Below are 23,653 nucleotides of genomic sequence, written 5' to 3'. Positions count from 1 at the left end.
ACTGGTCACCCTGTTAAAAGCAATATGAGAGCTTTGTCGCTATTCAAATGCTTCTACCCTTTTTTTCCACCCTTCAGTTGTGTTTTCATGGGCTAAAGGTAAATATTGACGAACATCACGGGGGCACATGATACTTTAAATAGCAGCGAGTCCAGGAGAAAACAGCGCCTCCTCTGATGACGCTGCACAGATGTGGAATGAGGGAATCTTCGATGTTCTTGTTGCCACCTCCACTGTCCGCACCAGGGCGCCGTGGAGTTCTTAACGTTTTGCTCGCAATTTGGTGGATATTTAGGAGGCCTGCCATGAGGGAAATAGTGCATCGTGGAGGTCATCAGATAACGGCACTGTTTATCAGTGTTGAACTACCGTCGACACGATGTCGGTCTGATGCATGCGATGCCGAACAGCGGGAAGGCAGCTACAGGCAAAGGTAGTGGATGAAACGCTTCTCTGCCGAGTCCTTTCTTCTGTGCCGAAGTGCTTGAGCGAGGCTAGGTCAACACTGTGCTCTTCTCCACGTCTACCTCAACGTTAGGCGTTACTGTTTCCCTTCCTTTCAAACCCTTTTCACTGGTTCTATCTCTTTATCCCAACGGATGTGTAGTCAGCAACAACTGTAAAAAGTATTATGAGTGACGACCGCGACCCGGCGGTGGTGCAGGCCTTTAATGGTGCCGGTGGCGATGATACTTCCTGCTTGCGGTTGTTCTCGCGTGCATCGGCTGGCTGTTTTATTCTAGGCAGCTGGGCTTCACTCGTGGCGCGTGAATATGTCAAGTCCACTGCCGTTCTGAAGAACTGGAGCGGAGTGGATGCCGTCGCCGTTAATGACAGCATCACCCGCGAAGTCATACGTGACTGCCTGCTTCGACGCGGTGTTTCTGTTGAACAATACGACCGACAGACGAGCGGCGGCAGATATGTTTGCATGCGGCGCGGCTCCCCTGGGCACATTGCAGACTTCGAAGCAATGCTCTTTGCCTTCGAAGACGCAGAGATACAACTCATGGCAATTGGGAGTGTGGTTATTGACGATAAAGCAAATAGGGTTAATGGCCCAGGTGGACAGCACGTCCGGGTGGGTTACGCAGCGCTCAATACAACACTACGGACACTTACGTACGCGGAATATCATGACACACCACAGTTAACAAACCTTGATGTGCTTATGGCGCAGTGTAACCTGAAGCAGCTGCTGTACTCTAACACTGACTTTTCGATGAATAATACGGGTGAGAAGGCTGCAGACTCTGACGAAAGTAGGGAACAGAGTGATTTGTTACGAGCACTCAAGCAGCTCTGTGAACGAGCGAACATTACGCTCCAAGAGCGTGGACAAAGTAATCTACCTCATGGAAAGCAGAAGTCCAGGGCCACGAAGCGTAACAGCACTGGCCCGAATGGAGAGCTACTTAGCACGCTCGAAGGGATTCTTCGCGTGCCGGAAGATAGACATGGTTTAAATAGCTTCCCTCTTGCTTCCAGGGCTTTGGAAAGCCTTCTAGAATCCGCCATAGATCCATTCGATTCCACTAATCAACATACATTTTACCTTAAGCATGTTGTCCCTTCTACGTTCATGAAGATGGATGCGGCAGCCATCGAGGCGCTGCATATAATCCACCGAAAGCCAGAGGCACGAGGATCGATGCCAACGTCTATTTACTCGTGGTTGAACCGCTGTACTACGGGTATGGGGTCGCGACTGATGCAGCAGTGGCTACTCCAACCGTTGCGGAGCATCGAAGATATAAATCAACGGCTCTCGCTTGTACAGATAATGGTGGAGAGTCCAATCCTAAGGGATGCGCTGATCACGCAGGTACTGCGGCGCTGCACTGACATGGACAGGTTGAACCGAAAGTTGCAACGCCGCACAGTGGCTCTCAAGGACCTGCAATCTATTCTTGTCTTCGCTAATACTGTACCCCTAGCGGTCGATGTGCTGCGAACATATCACGGCGGGCACGACAGCAGCTTACTTTTGAAGGGATACGTGACACCTCTGGAAGACATTAGCGAGCATCTTTCAAATCTGCGCACGTTGATAAATGCAACCGTTGACTTGTCAGATGAGAATACCGTGCGTATTAACCCTGAATTTGACGATGACCTCAGCTTCCTGGAGCGGCAGCGTCAGAATCTTGTGAAGGCGATTGAAAAAGAAAACCACCGTGTGCTGAAACAGTGCGGATGGACTGAAAAACAAATGAAGTGTGAATATCACGCTAGTTACGGTTATGTCTTCCGCGTTCCTCGGAAAGATGACCACCAGGTGCGCACGAGCAAAGAGTTCATAACGGTAAGCACAGCAAAGGATGGCGTACGGTTCGTATCCGGGCAATTATCATCGCTGAGCGAGCAGTATAAGGGCATTACTGAGGACTACAAGACACGTCAGCAGGTCCTCAAAAAAAAGCTCGTTGATACTGTAGCTACATACCTCCCGGTCCTTGATGATGCGAAAGAGCTACTTGCAGCATTGGATGTGTTCGCGGCGTGGGCACTCGTAGTGAAGGATTCGTCGCGGCCGATGGTGCGTCCCACCGTGAGGGCACCACAGAGTGAGGAGGTGAAAGGAAACGTTGACAACAACAGCAATGGTGCTATTTTGACCATTGTGAACGCCCGACACCCCCTTGTTGAACTGCGGCAGCCCGCCTTCACACCGAATACTGTACAACTTACCAACGAGGCCAATGCCCTTATAATAACTGGGCCAAATATGGGAGGTAAGTCAACTTTCATGAGGAGCATTGGTGTTTGTGTCGCACTCGCCCAAGCTGGGTGCTTTGTTCCCGCGGATTCAGCGGATATTGTTGTCCGTGACGCGATCATGTGCCGTGTTGGCGCGACAGACCACCTTGCGCAAGGAGTTTCTACCTTCATGGTGGAAATGCTCGAGTCCGCGGCTATGCTCAACTCCGCCACCCAACAGACTCTGGCCATTGTAGATGAACTGGGCCGGGGGACGTCAACGTACGATGGATTCGGTCTTGCCTGGGCCATTGCACAGGAGGTGGCAGTCAACGCAAAGTCTGCACTTCTCTTTTCAACTCATTTCCACGAAATGACACAACTTGCGGCCCGACATACAAACGTGCGGAACGTTCATTTCGGCGCTGATGTGGATACTGCCGCTCGGACCTTACGTTTCTCTTACCAACTTCAACCAGGGCCATGCGGGCGCAGCTACGGATTGTACGTGGCGCAACTCGCGCACATTCCCGACGACGTGCTCGATTCCGCGCGGCAGAAGGCTGTGGAGTTGGAGGATTTCGGGGGAGACGAAACCAAGAACCGCGCTCAGGCGCTCTTTTCCACCGCCACGCCGGAGGTTGTGCAACGGGTGACGGAGTATGCAAAGCGCATCCGCGAGTTGGAAAGTGGGGAGGGCGACGGTGACTCGAGGGAGGCTGCCCGTCGGCGGTTGTGCAGCGAGATTAAGGAAGATGCATTGTTGTCGTCATTGGTGGAGGTGTGAGAAGGTAGAAGGACTTAAAGCGGGAGTCAGAGAAATTTGTTGTTGGGTTTTTCTTTTAAAGCTGCTTTATCATTATTTTTCTATTTTTTCTTTTTTTTTTCTGTTGTCGTTGTTTTGGGCTTTCCCGCCCCCCCCCCCAGTCCCTTTCTCTCTTGATATACCCCTCATCGCATTTGACTTCACCAGCCTTTCGCATTGGATTGGCACGTTAATTTCCTTTCGCACCCGCGTACGACTCACATGATTTGGTGTGCCAGTGTGCTGAAAGAAATGTCACGGCTGAGTCCGAAGGGGGCCGATTGGTCGTTAGTAATAGTTCCTTTTTATTATTCTTTTGCTATCCTTACTTCAGTACCTCGTAGAATCTAAGGGGGAATGAGGAGGGGGGATGAAAATAACTGAAGAACCAAAGGGGGAGCTACAAACGCAAACGGGAAGTTTCTAAAAAGGATGTAGAGAGACCAGGGTGCCAAATAACATGGATACTCAGCTGGCGGCTGAGGACCTGTACAGGGACAACAGTGGGGGCATTTTTTTTTTTTTGAAAAAAAAATTGTGGCTATGAAGAATTCTGGATTTGGGACTGGAATAAATTGATTTTGCTGCTATTTTTCTATTCTCTTATTTACCCCCTTTTTTTCCTCCTAAACCTTTCCTTTTCTCAGCCGGTTGATGTAATCTTCAAAGAAAGTAGCGATCTTGTGGCGTATGACCGCCCCTCACTGGCTTTCATTCCTCTGTATCGCACCGCGAAGTGTAAATGTGGAGGAGCGGATGTGCTGGAACGGCTTAGGTGCTTTGAGGAACACATTTCGAACGATGGATAAATCCCAGTCATGGAGTGTCAAAAGCGTCCTAGTTTGTCGTTCAGCTACCGGAGGCGCTTCCCATCCCTCCGGTAGTCCGGTGCTCGTGTGTTTTGCCGTTTGAAAAGCAATTCGTCTCTCTGGAGCTCTACAGGAGACTCTTTCTTACCACTCGCATAATACAGAACCGAGCGGTCGAGACTAATTGCAGGAGGAGTGCACTGTAGTCTGCTTCATTTGTGTCATGTGCCAAGTGAAGAATAACTTCCTACTTTGCACCTGTAGAATGTTTTCTTTTCCCCGCCCCTTCTCGGGAACCCGTGTTTTCCACCTAAAGTCTCGCTCGTGCCGGTACATGAATGTACATTTTTTCGTTCATATCCATACATGCCCCCTACGGACGAGGCGCGGACCTTTTTAACAGCGGCATGGCTCCCTTTATCCCTTTATGCTCCCCAACTTACAGTCTTCTTTTGGGTATTTTTTCTTACTCTACACCCTTGGCATCTCTTTTTTTTTTTTTTTGCTGACCGTGATCGTCCCCCAGCAGCCTCCATCATTGCTTGGTCAACTTGCAAAAACGACGCCAAAGTAAGGTTACGCTGGCAAGTGAAGGGGAGAGGGGAGGTAAGGTAGAGCGTAGGCCGCGCAATTTCAGCCCTCCACACTACGATGAAGGAGCGGAGAAGTGTCTCGCAATCAAGGACATCCCGCACAGGACAATTGCGGAACGGAGGGTTCCGGGAGTCACGGTTTCGGGTAGCGCTCATGTCGAGGTGTGCGAGGCCGAGTAGCAGCGGGACGTCGCACATGTTTGCGCCATCTTCCCTGCCATCGGTGGGGCAACCGTCATACGAAAGTGGTGTGTCTTCGATGCCTAATATATCCTTCCCAACGTGCAATGACGGAGCATTAAGCCCAGGGGATTCAATGTATCCACCATCACTTCCCCAGAGGGCGAAAAACAAGCGCACAGGCCAAAAAGACAAACAAAAGAGACAGAGCACATTAGGATCGGTGGACTCTGAAGAGGAAAAAAGATCCTTTTTGGCGTCAGCTGCTGCGTTCAGGAGACACCGTCGTTACAACAACCCCTTTACAGCTTATTGCTTGGCCTCCGATCCCTATGATCGCCCACGTGAGATCGAAAGACAGCGTCAGTTTATGAGCTGCTACAAACGTATCGCCTGCCGGTTTGTTGCTGGAGGTAAGAACGCACTGGACAAACCCACTCGGTATATGTTGGGAGATTGCGTCGCCAGGCTCTATAAGGCGGTTGCCGCAGATTGGCCGGAAGCAGATCCCATGGTCGTTTCCAGTGCGGAGGACCTAATTGTTGTTTTCATGAATTTAGACGCTGTCCGTAATCCAGTGACGGCACTGCGTTATATGAACGCGCTACTGAAGAGATGTGACGTTGTGCGGGCATTTGACTTAAAAAAAGTGCCAGAGGGATGGGACGTAGTTACTGAAGACGGTCATTTGATGTACACATTTAGACCTCCATGGGTGGGGGAACGACGATTTCTTCCAGATCAGGTGGCGGTGAAAAAGTCGCGCGGAAGATAACAAATAGGAATATTTGTCTGCTCATTCGACACCATTTCCTCACCTATGAATGCACAAAAATCGAGGGCGCGACAACGAATCGAATGGAAAAATGCTTCAACCATGAAACGATCCCGCTTATCCTTTCCCCACCACGTCATCAGCCCTCAACGGGACTTGCAATTTTGTGGGGGCATTCCATGCAGTTTAATTGATGGACCAAGCAGCGCGCTCGCCCCGTGACACTGTTATCAACACTGCGACATGGATTTCGTCTGCCTTCGACATCCCAGTTTGTGCGGTTGTTTCTAATGTTCTCCTCTCCCAATCAACAGCCAACCGTGCTTCACCCATCGTTTTTGCTGTTCCATGTTTGTGTATACGCTGAAGGGAGAAGTTGACAATGTGCGGTAACGTATCAACATCTTTCCCCACTCCACCCTCTTCCATTCGCCCTGCATTGCAACTCTTTGCTGAATAAGCGTGTCGCAAGCGCCAAATGTTACCTAAACACCCACTTGCACATGCACATACTTTACAACCAGTGTTCCTGCTTGCCTCTATACGTATGTCTGCTGCTACGTCTACACTTATTATTATTATTTTTGCCCAATTTTTCATAGGCGGCGGAGGTTATGAACCCCGAAGCGCCGCCGTTCTTCCCAACTTTTGCACTGGCGCATTCACATAGGCGGGTCTACAGCCGCGCGGAGCTGAAGCGCATTGAACTCTCCGTGGTTGAAAGCATCCGACGCGCCCCTCGGACGGGTGTGCCGTCGGCATCGGCCCTCCCGGTGGATTTCGCCGCCCTCTTCGCACGCCTTCCGCACGCCCACGAGGTACTCGATGTTGAGCATGTGGCGAAACTAGTGGAGGATGGCCGGGAGCCCGTTGATGGAACGCGTGCTTTAATTGAAGGGAACCGGCAACCCCTCTGCCCCGAGTGTGCCAACGGGCCCGAAGCATGTGAAGAGGTTCGTGGTATCGTCGCCGGGGCTGTGCGTCGGGCAGCTTCGAACCGCCTCAGCGCAGTGCTTCTGCAGTCTGGAAACGTCGTGTGGGGGCTAATCCAACTTACTCTTGTGTTTGAGGCCAAGCAGAGCTCACTGCGGCTGCGAGTATTAGCCGAGCGTCACCCCAACATTGTGTCCCTCATTCGCGAATACCTGTGCGGAGAGGGTTACCACCTCCCACTGCCTAAGATTACGGAACATAAGCAGTGGCAGGAGCTAAACAGCATACTTAAGTTTGACTGGATTCGAGATAATCGCACACGCGTTTTCACAGAGATATCCAGGCGGTGGAAACAACGGCACACACAGTTTGAGCAGTTTGTGCACTTCTTTGGGTATCGTGATGCTAAGCCACAGCACCAGGTGAAGAACATGCTCACCAACTGCGCAAAGCCCGTATTTATCTCAATACTATCAGGGGACATAGTTGCAGTGGTGCTTCTAGCCCGATTGGAATTTTTTGTTCCTCCGGACTATTACTGGGACATCTTCCCGTACTTTGCCGAGACACTTCTAAAGAAGGGTAGTGATGGTAAAACGTACGCGGTGATGCGACACCTTTGCCAACACTTCCACGAGAGACAGCAGTCACTCAGAAAAGATGTTTATAACCCGATTGAACCGCCACGTAGGAGGTGATCTGTGGCACGTGGAACGGTGTTGCGGCACCGATCGCGGGACAACTTGCGATCTCGCTTACGTCCGTTACATGTTTATGTTCTCCCCTGTTCACTCAACTGAATTTTTTTTTCTTCGAGGAAGTGCTTCTGCCGTCTGAGGTAAAGGAGGAAGCAAGTGGTCTCTCCTTAACTGTGCTCAGGACGGTGAGAAAGCGAGCAGAAGAGTGTGGCTGTGGAGGTCTACGCTGCAGTTGGGGTGGAGGGGTATAGCGGCGAGGAGAGGAATATTACACCACGAAATATTTCTTTGAGTATATCAAGCAGTGTAGTGCAACTGCGTACGTGTGCACGTTGGATCGTTATCGGTTGAGCAACGACACCCAACTGCCTAATTCGTTCACATGTTATTGCGCTGTTCGCGCAGGCCCCAGCTGAACCCCCTCTGTATCCCCCTCCCTTTGTTAACATTTCCTTTACTGCTGTGATTATTAATCAACCTGCTTGCTCCTTCATTCTGCGCACACTCATGTCTTTGTGATGGACAACTACATACACAATTAGGGTGGAAAGGAAATTTTTTCAATAGTTAGGTTTGGCGAGCAGTGAAGGTAATGAGACATTGGGCGCAGGCAGAATATGATTCAACAGCTTCAGAATTCCGGTCCAAAAGGCATGCGCAACTTTGCAGCAGTACTCCACTTCAGAAATTGTCGACCAACAACCCACGGATGATGAGTCGGTCGCCAGTGGAAGACGAAACCCCACCGGTGCGTTTATCAAGACACATACCGCAGCGTGAAGGGATGGACATGGTGGTATCTGCGTACAACCTAACAACATCGCCAACTCCACCCCTTGTGCTCAGCCCAGGAGTGGGTGCCAGCGGAGTGTTGTCACTTCCTCATTCTGCTGGAGCTTCGTTTTCCAGCCACTTCTCCGAGTCCATTGTGTCAGATGACTCGTCGTACGTGACTTCCATGTACAACGAAGTGCTCGCCGAACAGCTGAGCAGCGAAAGCACGCAAAAGCAACGCAAAATTGGTGGTGAGGTGTTGGGCTTTAACAACGCAGACTCACTTCGTAGTCTTGTGGCCCCGAACTTGGCGAGCAGTGGCGGGGGTCGTACAATCTCTGGCTCCGTCAGCCCAACAGAGGATGATGGTCCCAAACACTGCGAGTATTCTGCGAACACAAACTCAACTAGAACGGCTGTCGCCCCATTGTTCGCTCATGCACCGACTGGAAGAGCAATGCTGCTGAAAAAGATAAAACCCGGCAAGGCTCCGACGCAGCGGGTGATGTTTACCACTCCCGAGCGTACGCTGGACGCTCCGGAATTTCCTTCAGATGTATCGCAGCTGCTGCATTGGGGTACCAATAACAAGCTCATCATAGGGCTGAAAAACGGTCTTCACGGATGGGATGCCGAAACCGCGAAGGCTTCCCAAATTGTTTGCCTAGAGGAGCATGCGACAATTCGTGCGGTGCATTGGCTGGATGGGTGCACCTGTGTCGCGCTTGCGCTTGACGAAGGACCTGTTGCCATTTATGATTGTCACCAAGTGGGTTTTCTTCGTACGTTACAGACGTGTCTCTCCGGCAAAGCGCGGCCATCGTACATTGCAGCGAACGGCCCGCTGCTCTCCGTTGGGTTAAATTCTGGGACCGGTGGGGTGTACGTATTTGACCTACGAACCAAAAATGCACTGATATCAGTTTACGAGGGCCATGCTAACGGCGTTGCATCCTTGAACTATTGCACCAAAGAACCTTTTTATTTAGCCGCTGGGTACGCAAATGGTGCGGTGCGTGTCTGGGATGCACGACGCGCGAACTGTCCCCGATATGTCTTTGACAGTGTCCACAGCGGGCCCGTAACAGCCATACACTGGGACCCCGACAAGCGTAGCAAGATGTACACGGGTGGCCAGGATGGCATGATGTGTTATGTCGACACAAATGCACCAACCACAAATGTTCCTTCGGCGCCGAGGACCGAAGATGAAGGGTTCACAGGTGGTTGCCACTTTATCACACGGGCAATAAACACTATGCACCCCATAAGCGGAATTGTGGCTCCACCAGATGTTGGTGAGCTGGCAACCACCCACCGCGGGAAGGGCCAAATTCAGCTGCGCCAAAGTAGTAACCTTCACTTAATTGGAGCTCTTGGTTCGCCCAACACTAGTTCAGACATTACGTGTCCAACCATCGCACCTGATATGCAAAGAATATGTACGGCACAAGACGAGCTGCTAAAGTTTTGGCGCGTATTTTGGCCGAGTGTGTCACCTCAGCGTGCAGAATGCTCTACACCCCCGCCAGTCTCGCTCCTTGAAGACGAGTTGCGGTAGCAAAGGTTCTTATTTTTAGTGTAATTTACTTGTATCGTAAGCACAAACGATCTGCAGGAGAGCAATTAGCAATGCTACCACGCTATTCGTTTGTCGCAATTGAGCAGAAATCCTGTCATTTCTCCCCCCCCCCTTCTTTAGTATCTTCCATCTCGTTTATTGTACACTTTATTCGGTTAATATATCAATGCTAGTGTGCGTGTACACAACCATTTATGTATTTTACACGTTAACACAAAACATACATATATATAACTCGACAACGAAATACAAAAAAAGCAGGTAATGAACAACGAGAAAAAAAAAGGAAAAATAACGAAAGAAAATTGTTGGTATTACAAATACAAAAGAAACAACAAATGTACACAATGAGTACCGTTGATATCCTCCTCATCTTCCTTTCTCCTTAAAGGAACAAGATTATGAAACAAAACACCACAACAGGGGGGAAAAAAAAGGAACAACGATACGAAGTAAAAAAAAAACTCACGACACTTCCTTCCACACTTCACACTTAATTAGAACTACAACAAAAATAAACGTAAAAGAAACTTAACATAAAAAAAATAATAAACCGTTTATACAAGTGTACCTTAAAAAAAAAAAGGAACAAAAAAAGTAAAAATTGTTCGGTGTCACATATGAATGTGAGGAGACGAGGCATGGAGGATGGAAAAACGTGGTACGGCATTCGAAGACCGACTCCACCTCACGTTCCTTTCCCTTCCTGCCCGCCTGTTTCATTTCTTTTACTGAAACTGATTCATCAAATGCCCTATTCTTCGCGTTTCTGTCACTAACTGCGGTGAAATTTCGTTGAATAACCAGGTATAGTGTAGATAAAAATAAGCACTTGTTATACGACACCCGCACATACAGAGAGATAACATATAAACGGCCAAGATGACGGAGACATTCGCATTCCAGGCTGAAATCAATCAGCTAATGTCCCTTATTATTAATACCTTCTATTCAAACAAGGAAATTTTTCTTCGCGAGCTAATTAGTAATTCGTCAGATGCGTGCGACAAAATCCGGTACCAGAGTCTGACGAACCAGTCCGTGCTCGGAGATGAACCCCATTTGCGCATTCGCGTAATCCCCGACCGAGTAAATAAGACACTGACGGTGGAGGACAGTGGCATCGGTATGACGAAAGCCGACCTGGTGAACAACCTTGGTACGATTGCTCGCTCCGGTACCAAGTCATTCATGGAGGCATTGGAGGCCGGTGGCGATATGAGCATGATCGGGCAGTTCGGCGTCGGATTTTACTCTGCCTACCTTGTCGCAGACCGCGTAACCGTTGTGTCGAAGAACAACGAGGACGATGCCTACACGTGGGAATCCTCTGCAGGTGGTACCTTCACTGTAACCTCCACGCCCGACTGTGACCTGAAGCGCGGTACGCGTATCGTCTTGCATTTGAAGGAAGACCAGCAGGAATACCTGGAGGAGCGGCGGCTGAAGGACCTCATCAAAAAACACTCCGAATTTATCGGCTACGACATCGAGTTAATGGTGGAGAACACCACTGAGAAGGAGGTGACAGATGAAGACGAAGACGAAGAGGCCGCCAAAAAGGCTGAGGAAGGTGAGGAGCCAAAGGTGGAAGAGGTGAAGGACGGCGATGATGCCGATGCCAAGAAAAAGAAAACCAAAAAGGTGAAGGAAGTGAAGCAGGAGTTTGTGGTGCAGAACAAGCACAAGCCACTGTGGACGCGCGACCCGAAAGATGTAACAAAGGAGGAGTACGCCTCCTTCTACAAGGCCATCTCGAACGACTGGGAAGAGCAGCTGTCTACGAAGCACTTCTCCGTGGAGGGCCAGCTGGAGTTCCGGGCTATCTTATTTCTCCCGAAGCGCGCACCCTTTGACATGTTCGAACCAAACAAGAAGCGCAACAACATCAAGCTATACGTCCGCCGCGTGTTCATCATGGACAACTGTGAGGACCTGTGCCCCGAGTGGCTCGGCTTCCTGCGCGGTGTGGTGGACAGCGAGGACCTGCCACTAAATATCTCCCGTGAGAACCTGCAGCAGAACAAAATCCTCAAGGTGATCCGTAAGAATATTGTGAAGAAGGCCCTGGAGCTCTTCGAGGAGCTCGCAGAGAACAAGGAGGACTACAAGAAGTTCTACGAACAGTTCAGCAAGAACGTGAAGCTGGGCATCCACGAAGACAGCACAAACCGCAAGAAGCTGATGGAACTGCTGCGCTTCCACAGTTCGGAATCCGGTGAGGAGATGACGACATTGAAGGACTACGTGACACGCATGAAGGATGGTCAGAAGTGCATCTACTATGTGACGGGTGACAGCAAGAAGAAGCTCGAAACGTCTCCGTTCATCGAGCAGGCGAAGCGCCGCGGCATGGAGGTACTTTTCATGACTGACCCCATCGACGAGTATGTGATGCAGCAAGTGAAGGACTTTGAGGACAAAAAGTTCGCGTGCCTCACAAAGGAGGGTGTACACTTCGAGGAGACGGAGGAAGAGAAGAAACAGCGGGAAGAAGAGAAGGCATCATACGAGCGGCTGTGCAAGGCAATGAAAGAGGTACTTGGTGACAAAGTGGAGAAGGTGGTGGTGTCCGACCGGTTGGCAACATCACCATGCATTCTCGTGACATCAGAGTTCGGGTGGAGTGCACACATGGAACAGATCATGCGCAACCAGGCTCTGCGAGACTCCAGCATGTCTGCGTACATGATGTCGAAGAAGACCATGGAGATCAACACCACGCACGCCATCGTCAAGGAGCTGAAACGACGCGTGGAGGCCGACGAAAACGACAAGGCCGCCAAGGACCTGATATTCCTCCTCTTCGACACCTCGCTGCTGACATCCGGGTTTACACTTGATGACCCCACGGCATACGCTGACCGTATCCACCGCATGATCAAATTGGGTCTCTCACTCGACGATGATGCGGAAGAGGAGGAAGCGCAGGCACCCGTTGCCGCTGCTGCCGCCAACTCCAGTACTGGTGCGTCGGGTATGGAGGAAGTGGACTGATGGGCAGCCGTGTGATACACATTCACCTATATGATCTGACGTTTTTCGTTTCGTGTTTTCACTCTCCCCCTCTCTTTTTTTTTTCTCTCCCTCACGCGCAGACGGATTCCTCTGTCCTTTCCATTTGAGAAAGTATGTGAGGGTGAGAAAGCGGAAAGTTAGGGTGTTTTGTTTTTGTTTTGTTTTCTCGTTTTCCTACTGTCGTTTCTAACAGTGATTATTAATTGTTTTTTACACGGAGAGGTATGAGTAAATATATATATATATGTGTGTGTGTGTGTATATTTACAATTATCATCACCGCTATTGTTATTATTATTATTATTGTTATTATTATTATTATTATTAATCTTCATATCATTGCAGATGTCCTGTGTCACATATGAATGTGAGGAGACGAGGCATGGGGGATGGAAAAACGTGGTACGGCATTCGAAAACCGACTCCACCTCACGTTCCTTTCCCTTCCTGCCCGCCTGTTTCATTTCTTTTACTGAAACTGATTCATTTTTTGTCTGTTTGTTTGAACTTGTTGCGAGGTAATATTGAAGGATAATGTCTTCGCTTAGTACTGCTGGATGTGTGGGAGATGCCAATGTCTTGGGTGATAGTGATGTGAAGGTTTCAGTTCTTTCTCGGAAGGACCGCAAAAAGCAAGAGAGGACTGAAAAGCTACTAGAAGAACAGCGGCAGCTGCGAGAGCAAGCAAACTGCGTTAATAAGGATGGTGACAATCCCTTTTCGGTGACATGGGAACACGACAAGGGGACTGAGGGGTCTCGTGACATTTCCTTACAGCGTGTTGCCGTGTCTGTTAACGGGAAAGTTCTCTTCAAGGACACACAAGTGCGGTTGTCGGCGGGCGCACGGTACGGGTTGATGGGGCCGAACGGCCGTGGTAAGTCTACTATTCTTAGGCTACTAAGTTCAAGGGAGCTCCCTGTGCAGTCAAATTTGGAGCTGTTACTCGTGGAGCAGGAACAAGAATTTCATGAGTCCGAGGTGAGCGCCGTCCAGGCTGTTCTTCAAAGCCACAAAAAGCAAAGAGAGTTTGCAAGTGAGGCAGCCCAACTTCATGAAAAGACGGAACTCTCCCATGAAGAGATGGAGCGCCTGAACTTCTTAGAGGAAGAGCTGGATATAATGGGTGCTGCACAGGCCGAGGCCCGTGCCAGGCGTATTCTGTTTGGGTTGGGCTTCCCTACGGAGTGGCATGAGCGTCCAACGAGCAGCTTTAGCGGTGGCTGGCGCAAGCGCATTGCCCTGGCGGCCGCCGTCTTCATTGAGCCCGATGTGCTCATGTTGGACGAACCGACAAACCATTTGGATTTAAACGCCGTCATTTGGTTGGAGTCATACCTCTGTGAGCAGTATAATGAAAAGGCGCGGAGACCAAAGACTCTGGTTGTTGTCTCGCACGATGCAGGCTTCCTGGATGAGGTGTGCACGCACATGGTTCACGTTGAAAACTACCAACTGAACTATTACCGTGGCGGTTTCAGTGGCTTCGACGAACAACTGCGCCAAAGACACCAAGAGATCGACAAGAAGTATGCAACGTTCAACAAGACCATCAACGAGAAAAAGCGCAATGGCATGTCGAATGCTCAGGTGGATGAGTGGATTAAAGACCAAGTGCGCACCGGCCGCCTGGACCCAATATATTTGGAGAAACGCCGCGACTATATCGTCAACTTCCCCTTTTCCGAGCCGCCGGAACTGCCAGATGGTTACATAGTAAAGCTAGAGGATGTCTCGTTTAACTATCCTGGAGGTCCGGTTCTCTTCCACAAGGTTAGTTGTGCACTTTGGGCCGACAGCCGTATAACACTTTGCGGCCCCAATGGCATCGGAAAAAGTACACTGCTGAGCCTCTTGACGGGGCAATTGGAGCCCACGGAGGGTATTATCACGATGAATCGAAAAGTCCGCATTGGTCGGTACAATCAACACTTCGTTGACAAGTTGCCCCTGGAAAAGACATCGGTGGAATTCATTCAGTCCCTTGGAATCCGCGAGGAGGACAAGGCGCGACGCCAGCTTGGAAGCTTTGGCCTGGAAGGTATCGTGCACAAGAACCAGATTGCAACACTAAGCGGTGGGCAGAAGGCACGAGTAGCGTTAGCTGCAATTAGCGCTGAGAAACCTCACTTCCTCCTTTTTGATGAGCCGACGAACCACTTGGATGTGGAATCCATTGAAGCCCTTTGTCATGCAATTAAAAACTTTAAAGGAGGGGTTCTGGTTGTTACTCACGACGCGCGTTTGATTGAAGAGACAGATATGCAGATATGGGAAGCGGGTAACCAGAATGTCCGTCCGTTTAACGGGTCACTCAACGACTATAAGAATAAAGTGCGCAGGGAGTTTGAGGAGCAGGAGAAGAAAATGCTAAAGGAACGACATATAGCGACGGAAGAGAAGCAGCTGAACAGCCGCCTCGCCCGAGAAGGTGCTGGAAAAGATGTTGCTGCACTAAAGAAGGAAAAGGAGGAAGAAACCCGTCAAAGGCAGCTAGCTGAGTTGGACGCTGCATTCGCACTCCTCGACAAAAGGAAGAAAGTGAAGAAGGTGAAGAAAGACAAGGAGGAGAAGGCTAACGATGGTTAAAAGGCGAAGGAAGGTCCGTGTGGTTCTGGTAAAGAAAGGAAAAGGGAAATCAAACTGAGCCAACGTAACTAACGAAATGAATAAAGAGCACAAAAAACGAGGTATGTGTGCTACACCCAGACCCCTCATTGATATATGGTGTTACTTCAACGCTACAACACCCGCGGCATTGGTTCGTAAACCGCTCTCTTTCCCAACCCCTCTCCTCTTTCACACGCACACCTGCTCACTGTGCGCGTGAGGGTGCGTTTGAGGTGGGGGCATCGCGTTTCATACATGTGTAACGATAACCGCGCACAAAAGGTCAGAGAACATCTAAAAAGGAGAGGTAGTAAAAAGCGTCATGCACAATGTCCCGTTACTCGCTTGGCGGTATGAGCACGTTGCGGTCGTTGGCAAGGGTGGATTCGGTATTGTGAGCGAGCACGTAGATCGTTTCACAGGAGAACATGTTGCCGTGAAGACAATCCCTTCGCGCTTTGTAAACCAGGAAAGCGCCCGCCTCGTTAGAGAGATAGATATAATGTCTTTCCTCCATGACGCTCATCCTCACGTGATTGGGTACTTTGACATGTTTGCGACCCCAAGCGGTGCTGACAACGTGCTCTCTCAGGATGAAGGTGGTAGGGACGGGGCAACGACACTGGTGGACGCCCGCCGCTTCGACGCCGCAGGGCCTCAATACCCTAATCAAAGCCGCAATGACGAGCTTTCCAAATACCATGATAAAGTCCTTTCTATGGTGAATCGCTTGAGCGGAGAGGACGAATTTAGTCTCCATATAGTGATGCCTCTGATGAAGGGTGACTTGCTCTATTTTATAAAGCACGTATCATCTTCAGGCAGTAAACCGGCCATGACAGATGAATTCATTGAGCTGGTCACTGTTGTTTTTGCATTTCAGATATGTTTTGGTTTGGATTTTTTGCACAAGTGTAATATCGTCCACAGAGATATAAAGCCAGAAAATATTTTGGTTCGTTTGCATGGTAAAGATCCATACAAATCAACGGCGCTCATAGCCGATTTTGGCCTTGCACGGGACGCCCAAGCAAGTGACACCTTTTATGTCTGCACGCGCTATTACAGGCCACCTGAGATCGTTACCAATGTCTCGGGAGGGGAGCCGTCGATTGATGTGTGGTCGGTGGGTTGCATCCTTTTCGAAATGGTTACAGGGAAAGCTTTGTTTAATGTTGAATCCGCCCTTAATGAACAAGGGGTGTGGGATGGACAACTTGCTAGCACACAACTAGAAGTGATTCTTAACATTGTTGGGACACCTAGCCATGATGATATACGAAGATTCATGCCTGTGGGAAACGCTCAAAATTATCTCCTCCGGAGCGCTCCACGTCCCTCACGATTGGTTGGAATGATGAACGAGCAGTGGCGATTGCACACAACGCGGGATCGGCAGCAGAAATGGATTGATTTGATATCCAGCTGCCTTGCCTTTTTCCCTCAGCAGCGTCCCACCTGTGGAGATCTCTGTCGCCACGAACTTTTTCAAGAATATAATCTTTTCTATGGTGGAAACGTGATGCAGTACCAACCGAAAAGATATCAGTCCGCTGAGGTGAACACTTTGAAGACGAAAAACAAGCAGAGTGTTTTGCATCTTGTGCGACTTGCGCTGCAGAAGCATTCGCCGGTTGTCGATGTAAGTTTCTCCGATGGTGCGAAGTGGAAGGATGAGGATGAGGAAGAAGGGAAGAAGAGCCCGTGTGCCCCCAAAGAAAGATTTTTGGATGAAGGTGAGTTGTTGGCAACCCCAGAAGCAGTGGGAAGTGATGTACAAGACTCCGACATGAGGGGCGAAGGCGTCACGCCATTGGAAGGGGGCAGTGAAGAGGGCGAGTTGGGGGAATCAATTGCGTTTCGGTTTCTCAAGGATTCGGAGCTCCGGAGGCAATACGACAATTGGGGATGGTCAGGAAGGACTCGCGATGAGGTGCTTGCAAAGATCTTAGGAGACCTCCAGCGTTACACGCACGACGCCGTACGTTCTGAGCAACTAAGAGAACTTCTGAGGCACTTTTCATCACCTCGTTAACCCATCAACAGGTGCAGAACTTTTTTTGCCGCGGTTAAAGTGGACACGCGTGGTGAAGGAGTGTTGTTTTTCTGCTGGCCCAAAGCTGACGGTATTGTCGCAGTGACGACGTCAAGCATAAACGTGTGGCCGTTATTTCTACTCCTGCGTGTATGTGCCGTGCGCCTCATAGTTTTACTTTCCCCCCCCCCCCCTTTCCTTCCATTCCTCTCATGAGTGCGTGCTCAGTAGACAAATGAGGGGTTGAAATTACGAGCGTACACTTCCTCCTCGCAGGGAAGGCCCAACAGCTGTAGCACATCGTTTTTACCACAAGACATGATATGCAGATGCGCTGACACATGTACAAAAATATGTATATATACGTATATGTGTGGGTGTCCCCTTTTTTCTTGCGTCCTTGAATGATCATATCATCATGTACGTTTTCCCCCTTGCGAAGAGTAAAGCTTGAAAGAACCGCCGCCTGTCAAGGAGGTTGCATGACGAAGCAAGGGACACCCCATATTCGCTTCCGCGGGGAGAGGAAACAAAGCAATTCTTTTTTTTTTTAAGACGAGAGAGGCATTTATCCACGCGAGGCCGAAGTGCGAACCCATGTACTTCGATGGAAGTGATACGAAACTTGGGCCACGGCGGAAAGAGGAGGAGAGTCGGCTCGGCACCCCTGTATCGGAACCATGTGAATAGCTAAGAAGCTTGAAACGGTGTCATTTGTCTCGCAAGTGAGAAGCGCGTGGAGAGAGGGTCGGGGTCGTCTCTGATGGCTAGACATGGAATGGCCGAGATGGAGCAGATGATATCAACGGCAATGACGGCCTGTGGCACACAACTACGCGTCCCGCGTGTAACGGTTCCCTTCCCGTCCTCCGGTTCCGTCTGCTCAAGATAAAAGACTACGTAAAGGGCACTGCCCCGCTCGTTTGGCTCCGCAACCTTCATTTGCCTATGGCAGATGAGAACGTGGCGGAAGGTTAGGAGGCAGCCGTGGGAAGGTTCGCGTAACATTTTCAAATATTACATCAGTCCCCTTGATGGATGAAGGAATGGCATCCCCTGAGCTCTCCTCCACACATCACCCTTCCCCTCCCTTCCCTTCCATTTCCCAGTTGCCCACGCACAAAAAAGTGGATGGGCAACCGAGCGGCACAGCCCCGGTTGCTGCGGTGTGTGCTTCATATAAATTTACATAAATATATATATATATGTAGCCGCTGAAGGTGGCAACGGGTAGTTATTTCTGGTTTTGTTGTTCGGCGGAACAAGAGGATCAAAATGGTCCCAATTTCCCGTAGCCATTGTCAAGTGTTGAATTAGAAGGCAAATGTGTCACCCCCCTCTTTCCCGTACGATCCGTCTCTGCAGAGTATCCTAACCCCTGTTGCCCATTTTGCTGTTTGCCGATGGCGTGGAAAGAGAAAACCCGACCAACTTAATCTCTCCCCCCTCCCCCAGTGCGGCCGCTGAAGCCGGCTGGGACTCACCCTTACGGTCGTGAATTTCAGTAATGTAAGGCAATCCGTCGGAGCAACACACTCGGATGGGGAAAGTTTTGGGGGAAACCGCATACACGTGCTCATTGGTGTGTGTCTCTGCGCTTCAAAGCCCCCCGCAAAAAAAAAAAATAATAATAATAATGATAATAACCGTCGTCATCTCCTATGGTTGTGACTTCTTCAACCCCTGTCCCTGCCAGTGGACATCGTACAAACCAAGGGCCTAAAGAAAGAATTCATAAGGCAAAGCGTGGCTTGAGTACAAGAAACTCCATGACTGTGTGGCCACACGCCGAAAAACAGGTTATCTTTTTCTCCCCCCCCCCCCCCACTCCACCCTGTGCCACCCTGGTTGGCGCAACAACGCATCGACAGAGGGTGAAGTGGGTTTTGCGGACTTGTGGCGCCTTTAACACAAAAATCCGGTAGAGCTTCCGTCGCAATGGCCTCAACGCCAGCGCCGAACACATCGGGGCCTCTCCTCAAATTTCCAACGAATCGCCGCGGGCTTGGGAGCTTGCGTAACCAACCAAGCCTCGAGGAGCCGCGCCAAAGAAGTGGCGTCATATTTGTATGCCCCGGCCTCGACACGCGTAAACGGGGTTCAACGCGGATGTTTTATGAACCCGCAAGCATTCACCGCAAAAAGGACCCGCCAAATCCAAACGCCGCTGCGGCTTCTGCCACGTTCGCGCGACCATCTCATATATCCGCAAGTTTTTGCACCGGAAAACTACCTCCGGCGGGACTCGAACCCGCAATCTTTCGCTTAGGAAGCGAACGCCTTATCCATTGGGCTACGGGGGCACCGCCAACCCTCCTCCAAGCAAGCCTCTAACGCTTACATGTCGTACCCAGCAAAGAAATTAGCTTAAGCGGCAGTGTAGAAAAGCGCCTTCCGTGGGGATCGAACCCACGACCACACGGTTAAAAGCCGTGCGCTCTACCACTGAGCTAGGAAGGCTGCTCTCCGGCAAACAACTAGAAACGAACAAATATGAAATAATTTTGGACACGAAAACGTACTCCAGACGGGACTCGAACCCGCAACCTTTGGATTAGAAGTCCAAAGCCATATCCATTAGGCCACTGGAGCACCGCCACGCCCTCTCGCCAATCACAGCACACCACTTTACGTGATGGTACACAACGGTTGCTAAACAACCTCATGTGATATTACGGATTTAGCCGTGTTGAAGGGCGTGTAGCTCAGTGGTAGAGCGCCTGTTTTGCATACAGGAGGCCTAGGGTTCAAACCCCTACTCGTCCACTGTTTTTGCAACAGCTTCAGTTCTTCCTTTATAGCGAAAGTGACCTCCAGAATTTTCGGAGGTGGGCAGCAAAAAGACTCCTCCCGTTGGATTCGAACCAACGACCTGTAGGTTAACAGCCTAACGCGCTGCCGACTGCGCCAGGGAGGAACCGAGCGCCAGAGCGTCTCTGCCTAACGAGCCGCTACTGCTTCGTTTCTGTCGGAGTGGCGCCGTCGCTGGCAACACCTTTCCGATGACTGACACCGTGTTGCTTGTTCGTGTTTTGCCACGATAAAGCAAACAAGTCGGAGTTAAAGCCCTTTTAGCAGCCATTTGATTTTTTGTGGTTTTTTTACCTTTGGAAATTGGTAAGTGGTGCGTTAGGAAAAGAAAAAAGGCAGTCCGATGGAATGCTGCGTCAAAATCGGCACCACAACTTGCAAGGATGCGGATCTTTGGTTTGGAATGCTGATGGTTGATTTCCACACCACTGATACACCAGTTTTCTGATTGCATTAAAATATGCAACAAACTTTTGTGGAACGGAGGAGCCTTTTTCTAGTATTTCACCGCTTCTCCGCGTGGTTTTAAAAAATGTCTTCCCCTTTCTTCCTTAATTTGAAAAAGAAAAAGCATACGCATGAACAGCCGCTTTTAATCCACACACACACACGTACGCCTGGACACGAATCAAGGAGATTAACTGATTTCAACCCTATAGAAGACACGCAGATTTCTTTTTACACGAATCATCCGGAGATGAAGCAACGCAAGGCCATACATTTTGGCCGAGCTTTGCAAAGAGGTTAGGGGCCATGCTCCCACACCAAGTGATCCGAGGAAGCTTGGAGGATGTTGGAGTCATAGAGAGGAAATTTACGCCGGTGTTTCGCACCTTAAAAAGTTCATCCTTACTTAAAAACGGGTCCATATACAGGACGGAAAATACATTTCCCCCCATTATTGGTTTGATGCCGCAAAGCGCATCACACAAGCGGCGAATTAAGGGGAGCACCTTGCGCAGCTGCCATTTACGAGGAACTGAGTTTTATGTGTCAACTGCCGTTGGAGAGTTATGTTGTCACACACTAAATCCACAACCCCTGTACAGGTAGAGTTCTTCATTCATCCAAACCTCTAGTGAATGGGTTGCTGCGCTGGCGCGCCATTTTCAGGAACGACTCCTAATGGTTCACGAACCCGGCCACTACCGGTAGCCTTCCCTTCTGTTCACATTTGTCGTATTACGGGACGCGCCGTCGAACACTTGGACGGGGCCAGCTTTTTCACAAGACGCCTACAGGAATCTCGCCCCAAACGCGACGGTCCGCACCGTAAGGGTAATTTGGCACATGCAATGCACACTCGGAAAGGCGTCAAGCTGGTACGATCTTGCGCAATGCAAACCTGAGAGGTGACGATCCTTTCATCCACAACCAGTAAGGAGGAGAAGTATATACATGGGTTCTTCCTGCGCAGTTCGCTGATGTAGGGACGGGGGGGGGGTCGCCTTATTTACGCACCCGGGGGCGGGGAGTGTAGGCAAACGGGACACACACACACACACGTAAGCAACCGCAAACTCAAAGGAGGTTCGAAATGCCGGCGCGTCGTCTCCGTTTTTTCCCCCATTACCCCCCTCAGTACTTGCTGCAGATTTCTCTCTCTTTCTTACATCAGTTGTTTTTACACCCTTTTCTTTCTGTGTTTTTTTTTGGTTCTCTTACAGAAATCAAACTTTTACGCCTATTTGTATTTCCTTTTCTTTGTTGTGGAATCGTTCTGTTTACCATTAGAAGTTGCTCTTGTTCTTCGCAAAGGTCGCAAAAGATTAACGTTAAAAAAATATGAAAAGAGCACAATATTTCATGGGCGGCATCGCATTATATAGGAACCAGTAGGGCAACCAATTAGGTAAAAACACCTCACCGATGAAGACAAAAATGTCGGCGACGACAGAACAATCGAAAGTGCATTTCACTGAACCGTCCCTCATAACGCACGAAAAATCCTCTACACACAGGCAGAAAAAAAAAAGTAATTAATGAACAAAGAATACGATAATTCTAACACACACAGTAGTCGCGCGTAGCGAATAGGCGACGCGAAATTCGGGGCTTAAACCTAGTCAAGGTTGCCGTTTAACAGTTCCCCTCCCTCCCTTTTGTCAGTGTGGCACATGGCAGGGGGAAAAAGGGTTAGGGGTGTGTGTGTGTGTGTGTGTGTGTGTGTGTGTGTGTGTGTGTGTGTGTGTGTGTGTGTGTGTGTGTGTGTGTGTGTGTGTGTGTGTGTGTGTGTGTGGTTGTTAGTTGGAGTATTCCCGGACGTGAATTTGTCCGCGTAACAGTGCACCTTCTCCAATTCCTTGAACTGACACGTTCGCTTCCGCTTACCCTCCCCACGGAAAGTAGGAGCCACAACAGGAACAGCAAAACGATTCCCCGAGGCTGGCCTTGACACATTTGGTCACTACCGTCAAAAGGCACCGCATGATACTGTTTCATGCCCGCGTCAGCTCAGACAAACAACTGATATCCTGTCTGTGCGCGCTATTTCCATGGAAGTGCACTGAGCAACCGCCTCTGAACCGTGCTTCAGAAGAGTAAAAGCAACCGAAGCGATTGGGGACTGGAGAAATATGCACTGCCGTACAGACACACACTTTTGTAACTATTATTAGAAGTGAAACGATGGGGTGCAGGACGTCGGGCAGGACGTCGGGCAGGACGTCGCCAGCAGTCCCTCTCTACGGGGGAAGAGGTGGCCGAAATGGAAAAGAGGATAAGTGTCCCCACAAACAAATGCTGAACGGAACCACCCCGCAGCGCAGGTGCGGACGCCTTCATATGACTCTGCTCGATTCCCGAAGGCGGCAAGAGAAACGCTTCGAAATGGGCATACTTGATAAGATCGGCCCGCAAAGTTAGCAGGCGGGCCGTAGTTCAGCCTTGCCACTCAGCAGCCGGTGGAGCCGACGAGGGAACGCCGAGGCAACACCATCCCATACGCCACTTAGTAATGACATGCGCCAACTTGGTGACCGATCCCTCCGTAGCGCCAGAACAATCGGAGTCCAGAGGCACTCAATTATTCGAAGAACAACGGGTGGAACATCCCTGGGATGTGGGGTCCGCACATTGTTTGTTCCACGGGCGGAAAGGGCTGGTGTGGCGTCAACTTTCGCGTGCTGACGAAGCGCCGTAGTCAAAAACTCTTTCTGACTGAAAGAAATGGCTCAGTGGGTCTCGCGGAGGAAAATGCAGTCAAATTCGGATTTTCTTGGATGAAAATGCGGCCAAAGAAAGACCCCGTCACTAACGGTAAAGCAATGCAATCCAAATGCGGATTGACCCAGCCAAAAGACAACATAGGAGTAGATAAGCCACAAACAA

General features: G+C 50.0%; 7 protein-coding genes and 5 non-coding genes across 12 annotated transcripts, besides 4 other annotated features; 8 read left to right on the top strand and 4 right to left on the bottom strand.

Moving 5' to 3' along the window:
* Nucleotides 1-631: 631 nt before the first annotated feature.
* On the top strand, nt 632-3,487 carry Tb10.26.1030 (DNA mismatch repair protein, putative; the record flags this gene model as incomplete). The annotated part of the gene is made up of 1 exon (XM_818218.1): nt 632-3,487. The coding sequence occupies one exon, from the start codon at nt 632-634 to the stop codon at nt 3,485-3,487; it is 2,856 nt and encodes a 951-aa protein (XP_823311.1).
* Nucleotides 3,488-4,965: 1,478 nt separating this feature from the next.
* Nucleotides 4,966-5,862, top strand: Tb10.26.1040 (hypothetical protein, conserved; the record flags this gene model as incomplete). Its single annotated transcript, XM_818217.1, has 1 exon — nt 4,966-5,862. One exon carries the CDS (start codon nt 4,966-4,968, stop codon nt 5,860-5,862), a length of 897 nt encoding a protein of 298 aa, XP_823310.1.
* A 614-nt stretch (nt 5,863-6,476) lies between these two features.
* Tb10.26.1060 (hypothetical protein, conserved) lies at nt 6,477-7,493 on the top strand (the record flags this gene model as incomplete). Its single annotated transcript, XM_818216.1, has 1 exon — nt 6,477-7,493. One exon carries the CDS (start codon nt 6,477-6,479, stop codon nt 7,491-7,493), a length of 1,017 nt encoding a protein of 338 aa, XP_823309.1.
* A 592-nt stretch (nt 7,494-8,085) lies between these two features.
* Nucleotides 8,086-9,828, top strand: Tb10.26.1070 (hypothetical protein, conserved; the record flags this gene model as incomplete). The annotated part of the gene is made up of 1 exon (XM_818215.1): nt 8,086-9,828. The coding sequence occupies one exon, from the start codon at nt 8,086-8,088 to the stop codon at nt 9,826-9,828; it is 1,743 nt and encodes a 580-aa protein (XP_823308.1).
* A 903-nt stretch (nt 9,829-10,731) lies between these two features.
* On the top strand, nt 10,732-12,846 carry Tb10.26.1080 (heat shock protein 83; the record flags this gene model as incomplete). The annotated part of the gene is made up of 1 exon (XM_818214.1): nt 10,732-12,846. The coding sequence occupies one exon, from the start codon at nt 10,732-10,734 to the stop codon at nt 12,844-12,846; it is 2,115 nt and encodes a 704-aa protein (XP_823307.1).
* A 304-nt stretch (nt 12,847-13,150) lies between these two features.
* Nucleotides 13,151-13,194: a microsatellite.
* Nucleotides 13,195-13,401: 207 nt separating this feature from the next.
* Nucleotides 13,402-15,456, top strand: Tb10.329.0040 (uncharacterized protein; the record flags this gene model as incomplete). The annotated part of the gene is made up of 1 exon (XM_818213.1): nt 13,402-15,456. The coding sequence occupies one exon, from the start codon at nt 13,402-13,404 to the stop codon at nt 15,454-15,456; it is 2,055 nt and encodes a 684-aa protein (XP_823306.1).
* Nucleotides 15,457-15,799: 343 nt separating this feature from the next.
* Nucleotides 15,800-17,512, top strand: Tb10.329.0030 (protein kinase, putative; the record flags this gene model as incomplete). The annotated part of the gene is made up of 1 exon (XM_818212.1): nt 15,800-17,512. One exon carries the CDS (start codon nt 15,800-15,802, stop codon nt 17,510-17,512), a length of 1,713 nt encoding a protein of 570 aa, XP_823305.1.
* A 1,177-nt stretch (nt 17,513-18,689) lies between these two features.
* Nucleotides 18,690-18,719: a sequence feature (AT_rich).
* Nucleotides 18,720-19,135: 416 nt separating this feature from the next.
* Nucleotides 19,136-19,158: a microsatellite.
* Nucleotides 19,159-19,742: 584 nt separating this feature from the next.
* On the bottom strand, nt 19,743-19,815 carry Tb10_tRNA_Arg_2. The gene has a single exon. It is a non-coding gene; the product is annotated as a tRNA-Arg (tRNA).
* Nucleotides 19,816-19,900: 85 nt separating this feature from the next.
* On the bottom strand, nt 19,901-19,972 carry Tb10_tRNA_Lys_1. Its single transcript has one exon. It is a non-coding gene; the product is annotated as a tRNA-Lys (tRNA).
* Nucleotides 19,973-20,031: 59 nt separating this feature from the next.
* Nucleotides 20,032-20,104, bottom strand: Tb10_tRNA_Arg_1. Its single transcript has one exon. It is a non-coding gene; the product is annotated as a tRNA-Arg (tRNA).
* Nucleotides 20,105-20,206: 102 nt separating this feature from the next.
* On the top strand, nt 20,207-20,278 carry Tb10_tRNA_Ala_1. Its single transcript has one exon. It is a non-coding gene; the product is annotated as a tRNA-Ala (tRNA).
* Nucleotides 20,279-20,356: 78 nt separating this feature from the next.
* On the bottom strand, nt 20,357-20,429 carry Tb10_tRNA_Asn_1. The gene has a single exon. It is a non-coding gene; the product is annotated as a tRNA-Asn (tRNA).
* Nucleotides 20,430-22,465: 2,036 nt separating this feature from the next.
* Nucleotides 22,466-22,562: a microsatellite.
* Between the last annotated feature and the right edge of the window lie 1,091 nt (nt 22,563-23,653).

The sequence above is a fragment of the Trypanosoma brucei genome, chromosome 10, assembly GCF_000002445.2.
Source record: "Trypanosoma brucei brucei TREU927 chromosome 10, whole genome shotgun sequence".
Taxonomy (NCBI): Eukaryota; Euglenozoa; class Kinetoplastea; order Trypanosomatida; family Trypanosomatidae; genus Trypanosoma; species Trypanosoma brucei.
This window is presented reverse-complemented; position numbering and strand designations above follow the sequence as displayed.